Consider the following 18,461-nt stretch of genomic DNA (forward strand, 5'->3'; position numbering starts at 1 on the left):
TTATCAGTCAATCAAAAATAACGAGAGGGGCTACACAATAGCCAATCAGAAAATAACTGTATTGTATCTGGGTAAGATTTAACGCAACAACCAATGAAAAACGCGTATCCTGGAATTGTTGAACGTGAATTATTGAACGTGAACCTGTTAGCTTTTACCTACTTCTTCCAAGTTTCGTTCACCTTGGAGCTTCGAGCATCAGTTCATGGTTTCAGCACAGAGTAAGCCATATTTTAATGTTACAACAAATCCACAACTTGTTTGACACAAACAATGACAACGTGACTGCTGCTATAGAGAATGTTTCCCAGAAAATTAGCATCAGTTGTTCATGACTGTCTGTAACTTAGCCAACAGTTTCACAGCCTGTTCATTGACAGCACTTGCTCAGAACAAGTAGCCTATGCCTAGTCATACTTTCGTTCACACGATGACTGACATATTGTCACATTCTAAACATCTCTCTCTCCAAATAGGCTTAATCATTTTATTAGCACTAAACAAATTAAAGTGTATTGCATAGCCTATTGTTATAGGTCACTTTTAAAATCACGTCATATTATATAATTATATCCTGGCCATGGATGCATTAATCATTACATCTGTATTCAAAAATGTCGGGTAAAAAGCAATTAAGCATCCTCTCATTCACCCTGAGAGGAAAGCCCCCTAAAAGGTCTAGGTTAGTGGATGCTCAGAGGTGGTTAAAAGGCCCATTATTGAATTGTCAGTGCCATGTGTCAAATCATTTCTTTTGCAAATCTGAGCAATTATAAATTATACTTTTGCCCCATTTTTACTTAGGAGGGCATTGCTCGTACATACTTTAGCCAATAATCAAACGTCTGCTCTCTTTTGGAAAGCTGAGACACTGTTGGAAAACAATTAGAATAACTGTGTGATGTACTGTCACAAAGTTACAAAGGCTAGATTATTCTTTTATTTTTCTACCGGATAACAAGCATCTTTGAACTGACCACATTTCAGCCCTCTAGGTCTTGACTTGATATGACTTGAGTCCTAGCATTAGGTCTTGTCATGCTGTGTGCAAAAGTAGATCAATATAGAATGACAACATGAGTACTTTAGACCATTATTTGCCAAGGTATGCTCATGCATTTGGTAAAATGCCCTATGAAAACTCCCCATAGGACTTTGGGTTATCCAAAATGCATACTGGCAATCAAATGCTTACACTGAAAAAAATGGAAATAGGGGGTCTTTGATTTGACACAAATTAATTTGATATATGCAACATGATTGTTTTATATTCCGCTTGCAAACGTGTTTTAATTAAGTAGATTTCAAGAGATAATTTTGAATGCTGGATGTAGACATTTTTCTTGTGTTGATCGAAAGTGAAAATTTCAAGTTCAGACATACTCCAGAGCAGCAGGTGGCTGTAATGTGTCATTAAAACAATACATAGTAGTAGAAGAAGAAGTGTTTGAAGCATGGTTTGACCGTTAAAGTTTGGATATCTATCATCAGTGACTGAAGTGGAAGAGAGAATGGCAAATCGAATTAGCCTACTGAAGGGTAAGTTTATCAACCTTATGATCATGTTATATCAGACAATAAATCTCCTAGCTGTTTTCTTACAGTATTACAGTGTTGCAAAGTTGACCCTTGATGTCTTTGTATTATTTTTTGGTCCGTTTCTTTTTACCAAGTTAACGTTAGCCTAACCAACCAGTTAGCTGCATCTGTTGGGCGGTTGGAAAAATACATAAATCATAGTAAAGCTAAATTGGGGTTGGTTTGGTACAGTCCATTAATTTGATCACGTTTGAAACATAATAAGTTGTATGTGAGTGAAAAGCCTGTTAGCCTGTGTGCGCCAAGTGTGTTGCCAGCAAATGGCTGCCTAAAAGCAAGCTAGCATAGCCACGTGGACAAAAAGCCATTTGCAAAGTTACATTATAGCATCCAAAAACGTTTAGCCCTAGGAAGTTGTCTCCCCATATGATGAAAATATGAAATATAAATATTTTGATTTGTTTGTGCAGGCAAAAAAAAACAGGCAGTACAGTGTACGCATACAACTTTTTTGTTACTGAGTCTAAGATGTAGTAATGTTACTGTTTGGAGTCACTGAAGTTTGATCTTTTATTTATTTATGAATTTACTGTTGATAAAATGAGTGTCTTATACACCAATAAATGGCTGTTATGCCAGATGTGTGGTGCAGTATGCGTATGTTTTGTCTGGCACTGTCATATGTGTGATGGTATGAAACTAATTTTCTTCCTGCTAATCTTATTTCAGATCAACACGGAATTTCAAAAGAATCACAATTGTCCCACTTCAATCCAAGTTCCTGTCTCCAAGCAATGATTAAGCAAATTACTGATGTGAGTAATGCAGAGTTTTAATCATGCAAACCTTACAGAGGCTAATATTTTTGATCATGTTGATATTGATACTTCTTCACATATTGTTCTATTATTATTCTATTATTCATCACATCCTAAAATTTGTGATGATCTCGGGAAGAATAAAGTATCTATCTATCTATCTATCTATATTGTATTCGTCTAACTTTTTGTTTCTTTTTATCATATGGTCGTTTACAACAGTGGCTGACTTAAATGAAACTTGGATTAACGTGCTAATCAATAATGTTTTTATTTCAGTGTGATATAGATGCTGGCCGAGTGTCTCCTGAAGGGACTCTGTATCTACACGGGGGAAGATCCTGAAAACTTTGTGCAGGAATATGTGGTATGTACATGAACATGTCTATTTTTCACATTAATTTCTTAATAGGGCTTTGTTAGAGGGTCTCATTTTCTTACTGTTATGTGCATTTGTCTGCCTAATTCAGGGCATGGATGAAGTTGATGTCATTGAAGACAACTGTTGAGGTTTATGTCCTAAGAGAACATGAGTCAAGTGAACCAGAGGACATTGGGGTTGTACTCCAAGGAATAAAGTTTTGACAGATCTACATGGCCGTTAGCTGTCACTTTGATGTCGGAGTTGATAACCTCATGTACCTGCCCATGCTTAGATACACCTTTGAGGCATTGCAAAAAATCTTCATGGAGCTGGATGAAGACAAACTCCCAAGGTTGGTTAAAGAACAACCTGTTTCAGTGAATGACTTTCCATTTTTATTTTTTGAAAAAGAAATACTGTTTTTACTATGTTGAAACCTGAAAGGACTATCAATGGCTGAGTGACCACGGGTCATGGAATCTTTTTGTGGATGTTTTTTATTATTATTAATTATTCATTATCTTTGTTTTAGGAACTAGAAATGTCACCTTTTGGTCAATCATCTTTGAATCTGGTCCATCAGTCTTCAGGCCTGATCTCTCACTTTCTTTCTCTTCTCTCCCTCTCTCTCTTCCCCCTTCTCTCTCCCTCTCTCCCCTTCTCTCTCTTCTCCCTCTCTCACTTCTCTCTCTCCTCTTCCTCTCTCACTCCTCTATCTTTCTCCTCTCTCTCCTGTGATGTTTGCTGCACTTTTTTCCATTTGTCAATTGCTGGATAAAAAACAATACTGTGTATTTCATATTGCTTTCAATAAAAATTGACTACTAAACTGACTTGACTCTTTTCAGTAAAAAGATGTATAACAGATGTCTGCAATTCTAGAAAAAACAGTTAAGACACTGTTCTGGTATTATAGGGACATAAAACTTTAAGAGTTTATTTTTTTAGCATTAATAAATGAAGTTAGAAGTACCTTTTACAATCTATTACTATTGACATGATAAAATTACTTTAGCATTACACAATACATTGGTATTACATAAATATGAAAGTATTATCTTCATTCAACATGATTTTTTTATGTAATACGATGTGATTTCAATGTGTAGGTTTTACAAGAAACGATTAACTAGAACAAAAGTGTAAAAATTGTGTCAGCTGGACACATTCTGATTATGTGGGACCGATGTACACATTAAAATCATGTAAATTCAAGGAACTTTTTTTTCAGTGTACTGCATATGAACCCCACATAAGCATAATATTGGCCTCAAATGAAAGGTAATACTCTGAAGTTTCATGCTTGAATTTGGATTGTAGGCTACTTCAGGTTCTGATATGACTACACTTAATATGGAATAATTACAAAAAATACAAATCTTTACAATTTCTATTTCAATTCAAATGGTGTGTATAAGACGGGCTAGATTTTTGCACAACTAATATTGAATCAACTGGTAACTGACCTGGGGCTGGTGTATGCTAGCTGGTGATGCTAGTTGCGCGTGTAAATCCTCACACCCCTAACCTTAAGAACGCTTCTAACCGCTGAGTTGGAAGCCTGGGCTTTTAGCTCAGTGGTTAGAGCGCTCGACTCCCATGCCAGTGTGTGTTGAGGGGAGGGTTATTGTCGACGGGGAATGTCAGTCTTGCCTGTCCTCAAAACTTGAGAGCCCTGAAAACATATACAGAAACAACGTTAAGAAATGGATGAAGAAGTCGATTAGACAGAGGAGACAGAAGGAAGAGCAGCAGCAATCAAAGTAGTTTCCCTATAACAACATTGTTGCTATGGCAAGGCCTATAGAATAATTAGGCTATACACTGTTCTCAATAATTAAGAATATGGATGTTGAACCTCCTCCTACTTTTGCATGCCAAGGCTAACCTGACATCATCATACTCAAATTCTAGTCAGAATATGAGTCTGATACTGCTCCATTGGGATGTGATTATGGGGCGTGTTTCAACAGATATAGGCTACAGGGGAAGAATCCTGTAGGAAGAACACCCGAACCATCCTTCTTCTCCACAATTGCCTCAACACTGTGTTCTAGTCGTTTTTTTTTATTATTGCACTGTCAATATCTTCTACAATAGCCTGGGTGCCAGCCGAACTTAGTCCCACCCACAACATTTGAGGTAAGTTCGGTCTGGCATTGCTTTGTTGTGGAGCAACTATGCTCGCCCTAGATCTGGCGGACCAATAAAATCGGGTTTTACGATGATGGACAGGTGAGCAACAGCGCATTGTCTATCACGCCATCTGTGCACGCTTAGATAAGGCCTAGGTTTGCAACAAAAACGCTGTGGCTAGGAGACATGGCTTTTGAAAATGATTATTTCTGAAAACTTTGGCCAAAGTTGAGATGTGGGAAAACTCATGGTTTCACTTTCATCAAGAGAAAACAACCTGTTGCATTGTGACATGTTGTTCCCTTGTTCATTTGAAATCTCTGATTGACCACCTGTTCGAGGGATTTGCGACAGTCTTTCCCAGCTGTTTATAACATGTTTGTAGCATATCAGTGTTCAACATAATTCTTTTTTAAAACGGAGGGGATATAGGCTATCAGTTTTTTCCTAATAGCCTATACCCTACTACGTATCTCTTAGATTTTGCTAATGTGTTGTAGTGTTGTAGGAGATATTGACGGCACAATAACTTTTACAAAAGACCAGAAAACAACGTTAAGGCATTGTGGAGAAGAAGGATGGTTTGTGTGTTCTTCCTACACCTCACGGTAAGCTATTTCGTTGCTCTGATCGGTTAGGTCTATCCAATTGAGTGCAGAGGCATTCCCCCCCTGTGTCGGTTGAAACACGGCCCATAATTATGTCCCAATGAGCAGTATCAGACTCATATTCTGACTAGAATTGATTATGGCTACGTCAGGCTACTTCTACAACAGACTCTATGGCGAAATCTAAATGTCTACCTTCTAGGAACAGTGTTTTTGTTAGGGAGAACCGGGATGAATGAAACACTTTGTAATTAAACGTCATGTACAAATACATCTTGCCATACTGAAAGCTAATATTTTGTCACTAGCAACCTACATCTGTCCTCTGTCAAACACAGTTGCATTTTCAGCTCTAAACAAAACCGTTCAGGAGTTCTTCTGGTCCGAACTGCTCTGGTTCAGGCATAGTTGTTCCACAACGGAACAAGTCCAGACCGAACTTCCCAACCTCAAATGTTGTGGGCGGGGCTAAATTCGGCTGGCATCCAGGCTATGCCAAGCATAGATATTAGAAAGCTAGATACCGCATTGACTGTCGAGTTCTATTAGGTGGCATCGTAAACGTGGCTGCCATATTGGTGGGGGCATCAATAACTGGAGGCCAATGGAGAAATACGTGACTCTGACTGGAAATCAAACAGGTGTCTCTGATTGCAGTGTTGCTGTCACTCCCCCATAGACAGTAAAAGTGCTGCCCCCACCAATATGGCAGCGCTATTTACGTACGTTCGGGAGCCCAATGCAGTATCTAGCTTTCTAATATCGATGATGCCAAGGCCATACTCACAACAAAATTCCTATCAGGTTCAATAAATTAACAATATAGACCCAAACACATAATCGAGGTTTAAACTTAATTAATGGCTGTAACACCTCCCGTAGGCCTAGGTGCAGCCAGAAAGGTGATGGTGACAGGCTTTGCTGAAATGACATGGAGGTCAAACATACACTGCATTCATTTATTTGCCTGCTTTTTTTTGATGCTTTTATCCAAAGCAGTTGATAAAAATAAGCAACATTTTTATAGTGACTCTGATTACCAGCGGTCAATAGTAGCAGTATTAATTTGACCAGTGTTAAGTAATGACTGCCTCATGCCAAACAAATCAAAATATAGTAGGCTAAAAAGAAGTTATTTTTCAGAATGAAAAATACTGGTTAGGCCTACTGGTTAGGGCTCCGGGCTTGTAACCGAAGGGTTGCCGGTTCGATCCCCAACCAGTGGGAACGGCAGAAGTTCCCTTGAGCACCGCTGTGTTCATGAATTCACGGATGGGATAAATGCAGAGACCAAATTCCTTGTGCAAATTTACTTGGCCGAGAAACCTGATTTACATTTTACATTCACATTTACATTCTTTGAAAAACTTAACTTGAGTGTTGGTGCAGTTGTCATCTGTAATATAAACTTAACTTGAGTGTTGGTGCAGTTGTCATCTGTAATATAAACTTAACTTGAGTGTTGGTGCAGTTATCATCTGTAATATAAACTTAACTTGAGTGTTGGTGCAGTTATCATCTGTAATATAATTGTTGCCATGAATAATATTTGACCAGATAATCGCTGTGCACCTTTAATGCAATATCTGTAAAGATCACAGATTAGCCGTCTCTGTATAAAGACATTGCACACTGCAGAGGGCAAGTGTAGAAGCTCTATGGAGCAATTCCAAAAACACAGGCAACATTTCTTGCATTTTTGTTACTTTGTTTCTTTCTTTCTTTGGGTATACTGCATGGAATTGTCTGGGGCCTCAAAAAATGTAAGCAAATGTGAAATGTGATACAATGTCTGAAAAAGGGAAAATATGATATTCATAAACCATTGAAATCACGGAGCAACTGTACCATTCTTTTCAACCAGAAGATGGTGCTATTGTTCCATCCGTGACCTACGCCCCAGAATAATCAAGAGTTCTCATGACCATGGCATTGCCACCAGACAAAATGTAGAACACACTGTTTTGTTCACAGATGGACCTTGGCATATGGTATTTGATAGTTCACCTTGAAAAAAATAACTTTTCACTGTGTATCACTGAATCAGCAGAAATTGGTGAATGTGCTTATTCAGTATCACTGTTATTGTCTCTTTGTCTTTTTTACATGGGTATGTTTCATAAGCTATTACTTTGAATATTGTTAAGACCACCAGGCTCGTTTGTGGTGATTTAACATATATGAGACCACACGTAGATAAGCGTTAACAAATATTTATTAAAGTAATAATGTAGGCCAAACGTAAACTACAGTCAGTATCCATGAAATGGTGGAAAAATAAAGGTGTAGTGTAAATCAGGGTAGAATGTAAAATGCGGTCTAACAATAAAGGCAACGCATGTTCTCCTGGAGAGAGGGAACCTCGAACCCAGCCAGGTAGCCGCTTATATAGCTGGATGCCCTGATCAGCTGACGAGCAACACCTGTGCACTGACTCCGCCCTGCAACACAGAGAAACAAAGACAGGCAAACAGAGACCAACAGTATCATAACAATATCATGTGACATGATAACCAGTATTTAGCTTCTACTATACAGTACTCTTATAGTCTTAGAAAGTCTTAGTCGTGCAATAAAGGTTTCATCTCGCTGCGATGAACCGTTCCGGAGCAATGTAACAGAGAAGAAAGGGTGTGTTTTTTGACGCACTTTGCGTCAATCGGGTTCTAAGGGTTAAACACAAAAAAGTAAAAATTAGGTGTTGTAATCGCACTAAATTGGAAGTGTAGGATCATTATGACACCCTCTGAATGCACGCCAAGTTTCGTGGAATTCCGTTCATGGGGGGCCACACAATAAATGAATTTATGTTACTATACACCAACTGGCCTGTAGGTGGCCGGAGACAGTTTTCTGTGAATATCTCGAGAACCGTAGGGCCTAGGAGGTCCACCATTTTTTTGTATGTTGGTCTTAAGGGGGCATGTCAACCTATCCCATTACCACTTATTTCATGTATAGCGCCACCTAGTTAAAAATTAAAAAGCAAAACATTAGGTGTTTTCATCACAATATCTCTGGCTGACATGGTCAAAACTGCACGAAATTGTAGGATCATTATGACACCCTCCGAATGCATGCCATGTTTCGTGGACTTTCGTTCATGGGGGGCCTTACAATAAAATAATTTATGTGTACATTTAGTGACCGCACACCAACAAGGATTCCCGGGACACTGAAAGACCGGGGTACACGAATCTTGGTGGGCATGTAACCCCACATGGATAGCATGGAACCATCGCTTTTCGTTTTGATCTGTAGCCCCCCCCCGCTGGACTGGACCCCCCGAAAGGAGGGTAGGGCAGACACAGTTTTCTGGGAATATCTTGAGAACCGTAGAGCCTAGGATGACCAATTTTTTGCGTATGTTTGCCTCCAGGGGTCATGTAAACCCATTCCATATGCACACATGTGCATAAACAGATACACACGCACACACATACATTCACAGTAATCCTACGTATGACACATACTCACACAGTAGACATACGCATGCATGCACATGCATACACACAGGCACATAAACAGGCAAACACACACATGCACGCACACACACACACCCACACACCCACACACACATAAACATAAACATGTACACGCACACATGCACACAATTCAAGATTTTCTCAGAATTATGAACAGGCAAGATGGAGGTGGGGTTGTATAAAATGAATTTTACATGTGAAATCTATGAACTAATCATGTTTTGGTACTTGCTGTCTAGCAGATATCAGTGAGAATTGAGTGTGGATAATGCAATTTAGTGAGACAGTTAGAATCATATAGGCCTTTCATTTATTTTTGTGAAAAAAATGTGCTGGACTGGGCGGCGGTCGTATTTTGTACCGCTCTGCGGTACATCTAGTTTAAATAAACTCCTGGTGTACTTACAAACTTTCCAATGCCTCGTTTTATGAGTATAGAACATAATTGTACTACTGTAGAAGTTTCGTACCATTCAGGGCATTATTAGTGGGGTAATTTATGAGATACTCTATAGGTTCCATAAGAAAGTCATTAGTTTCTGACAGCACTACTCGACCAGCGTTCGACCAAGGGAAAACAGGTTCTGGCAGGGTGTTTGGCTCGGGGTCATGGTGCAAAGGACCCTAGGGTGAAATTACTCCGAACCATCGCTTTAACCATCTTCTGAAGTGCTGCATCAGGATTATGAGGTAAGGAAGTAAATGTGTGGTCATAACAGAGAGCATACCAATGTCCCCAACTTGTAACACACTGGATATGCATATGCTGCCAGTTGTGCTGTCTATCTACATAGAAGATTTTGTCTTGCTGCTTCAGACAAAATGTTCACCACAGTGAAACCACAGCAAAAAGGAGACCAACATGTTTCTGTTTGATGTGAAGAAGTGAGCAAGTGTAGCCAGTGGGTAATGGTAGCCAGCAGGTACACGTGTTGTGCTGTGAGTACATTTCTCTCCTCCACTAACCTGGCAGACACTATAGCACCCATGGGCAGACACTATAGCACCCATGGGCAGACACTATAGCACCCATGGGTTTTAGCCTTCTTGCTGAACCCTCACGCCTGAATTTGTCAGTTTGAGTCTGGTGCAAGACTGTGACTTGTCTACACACTAGAGGTTACAACAGTGTGTATACTGAAAACGCAAGCATGACAGATGAGCCAACAAGTTAGTAAAGACTTCCATCAGTAAACCATCCAACCTTAGCAGTTTTGCTGCACAGACCAAGGTTAGTTAACTGTCCTTGAGAAAGCGAGCAGTTTTTTGTTATCAAGCCATGTGAAAGATATAGCTTGATTAAAGAAAGCATCATCTAATGAGCCTCTCATTAAATTTCACTACACTTCCCCTTGGATTTGATGCATTAAATAATAGCCCATTAAGATGGTTTCACATATGTGCAACATTATCATGCGGGTTGCTTACTTTTATATGAAATTAGTGCGATGGGCGGAGAGGGAGGCGGCGGTATCATGTGGGACACGGCAGAGGAGCAACATCTGGCGAGGCTGCAGAGACAGGGCCGCAGCTGCTGAGGCGTCCCAGCTGTGTTCTAAGGGGGAGCATTCAAATGACACAGTGCGGAGACGAGAAGCTCTCAAGAAAATAACCTGTGCCAATTTTTCTCTCTCCCTCCCTCCATCCCTCCCTCTCTCTCTCTCTCTCTCTCTGTCTCTCCCCTCTCTCTGTGTATCACACTTTCAGTGAAATGAAGTAGCCTACTGTAGTGGTTAGTGAGCTGCAATTTAAAAAAGTAAGTTTCACTGTGACTCCTGCCCTGCCATACATACAGTGTATATGACAAATGTCACAGGAAGTCCACAGTGCGACAACGGTGGGCTCTGTCAAGGCTCATTTCCTTTTCTTACCTCATTTCCACTCAACCTTTATTTAGCTCTCTCTTTGTAAACAGTCAGCGACTATCAACTCTTCATGGCACATCCCATACCATTTATTCTGATTCTAATCCTAAAGGGTAAGGGAGTCTACAGAGACAATATATCTATTTTTAAAAATCAATTCATCTTGATATCGATACTTTGTTTAATTTTGAACAATGCCGTGTTTGTCGTCACCATGTCTGTCGTATAGGTGTTTTCACAGCACCACTTTCTGCTCCGCAAGAAATATGTGTGGTTGAGGGTGGTAGTGCTGTTATCTCATGCCATTACCATACATTCTACCTTGCCTATGTGAAGTACTGGTGCAAGGGCTACTACTGGAATCACTGCACTGTCTTGGTCAAAACAAATGAGGCTAAGAACAAGAAGGAGAAAATACAGATATTAGATGACCAACACAGCAGGACATTCAACATCACTATGAAGAATGTCAACATGGAAGACGGTGGATGGTACTGGTGTGCAATTGAAAGGGTCAGCAAGCATGTCAAAGTTGGTGTGCTGGTAACAATAATTGCAGGTACATGTATGTGTGCTTTTTGTAATACAAATGACGCCATCAGATTTAAACCAGAAAGGTTTCACCATGTTGCAATATGTGTCATCAGTCCAACTTAATATATTATTTTTTTCCCTATTGCTTGTACAATCATACTGTATCTTCTGTCTCTGCCAGAATTTGTGTCAGATTGGCACAAAAAAAGTGTTATTAATTATTACTAGTTGATCTTTTCATCTTAGATTGTGTGTCCACCCACACTGTTATGGGGGGGCAATGGCAATAAACATTGGAGCCAAGTGACTGACAAGATGATGTTATTGTGTGGTGGTGTGCAATCACGGCCAAAGAATAGTCAGACAACCATTATAAACCCACATTTTTTAAGAGAATGGAGTATAGGTTTCAGTTTTGTTTACTCCTCTAGTGCTGATGTGTACAGTTATATTGATGCAGTAATGGTTATGATCATCCTTTGATTTTTCTCATATTAAGGTACACCATATCAGTCTCCAAAGACTTCAAAAACAACCCCAATACCTCCACAAGTCAAGGTAACCACAAGTTCTGTGCTGTCAACGACATTATGTTTACCATCTACGACGAATGAACAAACACAAACACTAAGCAGTCCGACAAATTTGTCAAGAACAACGGAAAGGTAATGAACAACATTTCTATATTTTCAATTATTAATGAATTGTTAATTATATTTTGAATGTATTATTTTGTCTCTCTGAATCAACAACTGGGGGTTTACAGGCGTTTTTTTTTTTCTCTCTCTCTTCAGTACAACCTACAAACCTCCAGATTTGGTTTGGGGTGTGTGGAGCATCGGGCGCTGGATTCTCTTCTTTGGCCTCACTCTCTACCTGTTTGGTTTTATGGCATACCATCACTTCAGAAAGAAAAGAAGGAAAATGCCAAGTTCACATATGACGCCTGATATGTCGAGTGATGGCTTTTCTTCTGGGTTGGTCACATCTCACCATCAGCCCAGTGTGGCACACAGCTTAGCAGAGAACTCACTGTACTGCCGCTACAGAGACAGGAGGAAGTCTTTAGAGTAAAACCTCTGAGAGTCACACCTTCATGTATGGAACCTTTTGTGGTACTGACTGATTACAGACGATGATATATAACATTGGACTTTCCATTTCAGAACAACTATAAGGGCTCTACGACTTGAATCCAAGCCTTTACTCTGAACTTTTTGTTACCTTTACTCTGAACTTTTTGTTATCTTTACTCTGAACTTTTTGGTATCTGTGAATCAGCTTATCCTAACCCAATAAACGTTTTCTATTTCTTTTTCTGTGTCAAAACACTCAACAAATAAGGTATATCTAAAATACACACCACATTAACAACGGAAATATCATACATTATAGAAATAAATCAGACAACTTTTGAAAAAACCTCACTGCCATTTTGTGCACTGACAACTCCTTTCTGTTGGCTTGACAGACATGAGAGCACTGACAACAACCCTATTTGTGGTTAAATATGCAGCCAGTGAAACTGCATGCTCTGGTGCAATTATGACAGCTCATGAATAATTAGCATGTCCAGGCCATGCAGAGACCACTGCTGTAAGGATGACAAATGACCCTCGAAAGTGTGCAAAAATACTTTTTTTCTCACACACTGTTCTATTTCAAACTAATACAATGTATAATAATATCTCTGCATGTAGGATTGAATCAACAAGCAATTTCTCAAAGAGAAATATTGTAGAGACCTCTGCACTCAGTATGATGCCTCAGTGCAAACTGTATAAAGATAATAAAAGAAAATATTATGTGCACATTATCATTCACTAAATGTAGTTGTTTATGAGGTGCCACATAATTCATACTTGGGCATACACACACAATATCATAACCTCACATACACACTATCATAATCTCGCATACACACTATCTCTCACATATACATCACTACTCAGACACAAATACTATTTGGGTAGGTCTATGTGAGAGTTATGATAGTGTGTATGTCAGATTATGATAGTGTGTGTGTATGGCCAAGTGTGAATTATTTCCCAAGCGACCTCTTATAGTTGTGTTGTTTGTGGGTATATATTTTTATTTTTAAGTAAACCATATAAGTCAACTCTTACAAACACTTGTTGCGAGTTCTTCGATTTGAACTAATTCAAGGGCCCTATTTGACGATCAGAAACGCAGCGCATAGCGTATTCTTATCACAACGCAAAGTTTATTTCTATCTTACACTCTAATTTTTCGCCATGCGTTTCTCTTTTATTAAAAAATGTGCCCAGGGGTGTGGCAATTAACGACATAAGGTGTGGTCTGGCGCATGATCTAAAAATAGCTATCTTACACTATCTAAAAAGCATTACGCCACTGACCAAGAAAAACCTGGTCTACAGCGAAAGGTGCATATGAAGCACAGCTGAAGACGCACTGTCACGAGATGTAAGCAACTTCTCTGCAGGATAAATGCCCTTAGGATTTTTATTCAGTCATTCGAACATTATTGGGTGTAAAGTGTTGCTTAAAGTGTTGCTTTTTTCAGGTTATGTTTTCGATGGTAACCCATTGTCAGTTAATAGTGAAAGTAATTAACTGTGTATAACTGTTTTGTCATTGACTATGTCACCACGGTGAAGTTAGTTTCACTTTGCCTATGAGTTCATCTACAATAGATGAGTGCAGATGTGTGTAGGCTATACTCTGCTAGGTTTTAGTAAAGCATGGAATACCTATTCCATACGGTCTCGCGTGCAAGCAGATTCCTTCAAATACGCCGCTGACTATCAAAATACCGATGCGCTGTTTGAAGTTGCGCTGCTTGCTGTTAAAGGGAATGACAGATGTCATTTTCATTGGTTTAAAGGATGTTACGCCCAAAACACACCCATGACTGATTAGAGCAACACCAAAGAGTTTTTTGTACATTAAAATAATGTTTCCAAAATTGTTTCAGTGGTTCATCAACTTGTAACAGGGTGAACGACACTTCTACATTTGCTTCACGACCCTCTATCGGCTATAACCGCACTATGCCAGATTGGGTAGCGGATCTATAGTTCGATGGAATGAGACATAAGAAACTACAAATTTGACTTGCTTCTGATGTCACGATACATCATACTTTCATAAAATCATGCAACATACTCTACCTTGTCTGTGGACATTTTTATTTCCAAAGCCGGTGCTGGATAAACAAATAGCATGCGTGCGACAGAGGAATAGTGCTTTGGTGTTGTTTTAAGAAACATAAGAACTGCCTTTTTGTGCCAAGCGCCCAACGTTTGATATCAAAACCACCCCAAATGTGGACTGGACAAACCCCTAAATGTATTTAAGCTATTCGCCAGTGACCATGTGTTTTAGATCGCCAAAATAGGGCCCAACAACTTGCACAGTAATGTAAATCTGGCAACTCAGTTCTTAAATGCTGTGTCAAGTCATTCATAGACTACTGTGTGTCCTTTTTTGCGCAGTGCATAGCTCTTCTTTGTCATTGAAAGGTGGTGTGTGGCAGATGTTCACGGCCCCATTGCATTGCCTGTGCCAATCTTGAGTCACATCCCAAACCTCCGAAGGAATGAATGCTGTTGTTGCCTGGTGTGCAGAACATAATAGTACATCATTGTAGTGCAGGGAAAAACTTGCTGAAGTAGCATTTTCTCTGAGGGTTTTTTCTGTTATGTTAACAGTTTGGTACATTGTAAATGGTACAAGATCTTCGAAATGCTTCATTTTGACGATTTAGATGACAGCTTGGATTAGACTTTTGTCATTTCAAGATGAAGAGACACTTTGCACTCAGCATCTGTATACAGGCCCCTTCCTCTGTGTGCCCTTCAGTATGATGGAAGGAAATATATAAGAACCATCAGTGAGAGATTATAGTACATGCTCTTTTCATTGTTCCTGTAAAGGCTTTGTCATTTCAGTCATATCAAACATGGCTAACTGGTTATTTAACCAGAAAACATTGTCAACCATTAAAGTAGGATACATTGTTGTGTGTGACGTCCAATTTCAGCAAAGTTTTACACAACAATCTCTCAAACCTTTGCATAGTTTTTTGGGGGGGGATTCAGACACATGGCATGCTGTATAATTTGTCAGCAACATGTTTTTTTTGTGTTGCCGTTGTTGTAGTTATTTTTTCTCCAGTGTTGACAGCAGTACGTCGTTCTCCCAAACCCAGAACTGGATAGCACCCTGCAGGAACTCCCTGTAAGTGACTGCTATAGCGCCGAGATGAAAGGCCATGCTGAGAACCGATGCAATCAGGCAGACAGAATATGGTAATGAACTCAAATGAGCCGTGAACATTGGCTATGCCTGTTATCACGGAGAGGCACTGGTGGATGGTGAAGAGTACTATCAAATCAACTCTCTCACTTGCATTCACAATCACACACATAATACCTCTGCATGTTGTGTGTTGGTTAACACTGGCACTTGTATGTTAGAACGTTGTGAAATTTGGGACACAATTCGGGACACGATTCACAGAGGATAGTGAGGGAACTCAGTGATGTGATATTCTGAAACACAAATGTACGAGCCATTAATAAGATCGGCTTCAACAGCTCTATTAAAATAGCAGTACTAGCTGGCACCATTTTACAAGAGATATTATTGCAATTAGACATTTCACAGAGCTGAGGATGGAGAGGGCCACTGACTCTGTAGAGATCTTAGTGAGTTAGTGTATAGCCTCCACATGATCCCTGACTCTGTAGATATCTTAGTGAGTTAGTGTATAGCCTCCACATGATCCCTGACTCTGTAGATATCTTAGTGAGTTAGTGTATAGCCTCCACATTAGTGATTTAGTGTATAGCCTCCACATGATCCCTAACTCTGTAGAGATCTTAGTGAGTTAGTGTATAGCCTCCACATGATCCCTGACTCTGTAGAGATCTTAGTGAGTTAGTGTATAGGAGTTGCAGCTTTCTTCAACAATCAACCATTCAAACTATAAGCAAACATTTAAGGGTGTCCTCATTTTGGCCTCATTTTGGAGGGTGTCTTCCTTTGTCTGTCTGGTCTGTTGGTGGCCAGTGCTCATCCTATTTCTGTTACTTTAAAGTACAGATGAAGCCTCCCGTTCCCCTTTTAAACAAATTATGACTATCAGCTGGTCTGTTCAATGTATTTCTACACGGAACCACTTGCGCCAAGCAAAAAAAAAAAACACCCCTTTTATTCTCTCTAGCTGGATTGTGGTTGCAGCGTGGTTGGAGCTGAGCCTGAGACTTATATGATGGAGGCAGTGTGGCTTCTGTATCCTGCTAACATGGGCGCCAACATGAAAATCAACTTGCAATGGGGCTGTTCCACACATGCAACACAGGCATCAAGTGTAAGATAAGAATAAGCCTTGTGTCACCAACACAGGCATCAGGTGTAAGATAAGAATAAGCCTTGTGTCACCAACACAGGCATCAGGTGTCAGATAAGAATAAGCCTTGTGTCACCAACACAGGCATCAAGTGTAAGATGAGAATAAGCCTTGTGTCACCAACACAGGCATCAAGTGTCAGATAAGAATAAGCCTTGTGTCACCAACACAGGCATTAGGTGTGAGATGAGAATAAGCCGTGTGTCACCAACACAGGCATCAGGTGTGAGATGAGAATAAGCCGTGTGTCACCAACACAGGCATCAGGTGTGAGATAAGAATAAGCCGTGTGTCACCAACACAGGCATCAGAGATGAGAGTAAGCCTCGTGTCACGCTTTGCGCCGCAGGTGCACAACAGGGCCCTTAGTGTCACTCTGATAATGCTGTTATGTAAAAAGTTCATGTTGACATTTTTCCTGTCAGCACTCCAAGATATATAGCTGTATCAATGTTATTTTGTTGAATTTTAGCTGTTGTGCTGTTGTATCTCCTATTAGAGGAGTTCTGCTGAAAACACACATTTCCAGTGATGAGAGGCAGGCAGTGTTAGCCAGTGATGAGAGGCAGGCAGTGTTAGCAGTGTTAGCCAGTGATGAGAGGCAGGGTTAGCCAGTGATGAGAGGCAGGCAGTGTTAGCCAGTGATGAGAGGCAGGCAGTGTTAGCCAGTGATGAGAGGCAGGCAGTGTTAGCCAGAGTTCCTAAATGTTTCATCTTCTACAGAACCCATGAGCTCCACAGTAGGCAATAATCTAATTCATTCAGATTTACCAGCATGGTAAAAAAAAGGTGGAAGAAAGTGGTGATCCACAAACTGCCGTGGCCATAATTGTACCGTAATCAATTTGATGTATGTATAGCTTTGCTGGGCTAACGTTTTGTATGAAAGGAATTAAAGGCCTTTTCCTAAATAGACGAATGTCTCAAATATAAGCAGGCTGAGTTATTGAGAAACTAGGCATGAAAACAGATCCAACATCTGAAATAGGTTTGAAAGTGGTTGTGCATGCACTCTGAAAAGGTCCACATATTGGGGGAAAGAAACACCAAATCCAGCCCCTGCTAAGCCAAAGATGTAATTAATGTCATTATGACAACAATGTTACTAATTTTGATACTTGCACTGGGTTTGACAAAGAGCTACCCAATTTATTTGATCTTTAAACCAAAACATACACTGTTCTTTCACCATTGTGTGTTCTCTTTGATCATAATGATATGTTTTCCACATTATGTTTAAATATGCACCAAATATAGATATACAGTAACTTGGGTGACTTATAACATTAGACTTTTGTGGTTGTCACCAGTTCATGCTTTGACTTCCTGTTGGTCAGGCAGCAAAATCTACAGGAACACTCTAAGGTTTCCTGTTAACCCTGAGAGACCTGCAGAAAGCTCACAGTGTGCATCACAAATAAAATAAAATAAAATAAAAAAAGATAAAATAAAAATAAAATAAAAGGGTTACAGACACTGTCCATGAGCATGTGCTTCTTAATGCTATTAGTGATCATCATGCTTCCATACATCTACTCTGTAGTTGAATCGTTATATAAATCTCCATCAATATTTAATTAAGCTAGATGACTTCACCCCCACTCAAAACACAAACACTGCAGTCATTTCAACACAACCTAAATGAAAGAATATATATGATTGCAGTTGTGAACACTGTTGCTTATCCCCCTTCAACAAGATGTGGGGTCTTCAACAT

The 18,461-nt window shown here is 39.7% G+C and overlaps 1 protein-coding gene and 1 long non-coding RNA gene across 2 annotated transcripts; both read left to right on the forward strand.

Moving 5' to 3' along the window:
* The first annotated feature begins 1,205 nt into the window (after window positions 1-1,205).
* On the forward strand, window positions 1,206-3,434 carry LOC143099795 (uncharacterized). The gene is made up of 4 exons (XR_012981760.1): window positions 1,206-1,539; window positions 2,269-2,354; window positions 2,637-2,724; window positions 2,828-3,434. It is a non-coding gene; the product is annotated as an uncharacterized LOC143099795 (long non-coding RNA).
* A 7,408-nt stretch (window positions 3,435-10,842) lies between these two features.
* LOC143099796 (uncharacterized) lies at window positions 10,843-12,592 on the forward strand. The gene is made up of 4 exons (XM_076262720.1): window positions 10,843-10,928; window positions 11,045-11,374; window positions 11,849-12,014; window positions 12,144-12,592. Exons 1-4 carry the CDS (start codon window positions 10,886-10,888, stop codon window positions 12,421-12,423), a joined length of 819 nt encoding a protein of 272 aa, XP_076118835.1. The 5' UTR covers window positions 10,843-10,885; the 3' UTR covers window positions 12,424-12,592.
* The last annotated feature ends 5,869 nt before the right edge of the window (window positions 12,593-18,461 follow it).

Source organism: Alosa pseudoharengus, unplaced genomic scaffold, assembly GCF_046254945.1.
Source record: "Alosa pseudoharengus isolate Yale_2024_CS ecotype anadromous, Long Island Sound unplaced genomic scaffold, YU_APseudo_1.1 YU_APseudo_1.1_scf_3, whole genome shotgun sequence".
NCBI classification, from domain to species: Eukaryota; Metazoa; Chordata; class Actinopteri; order Clupeiformes; family Clupeidae; genus Alosa; species Alosa pseudoharengus.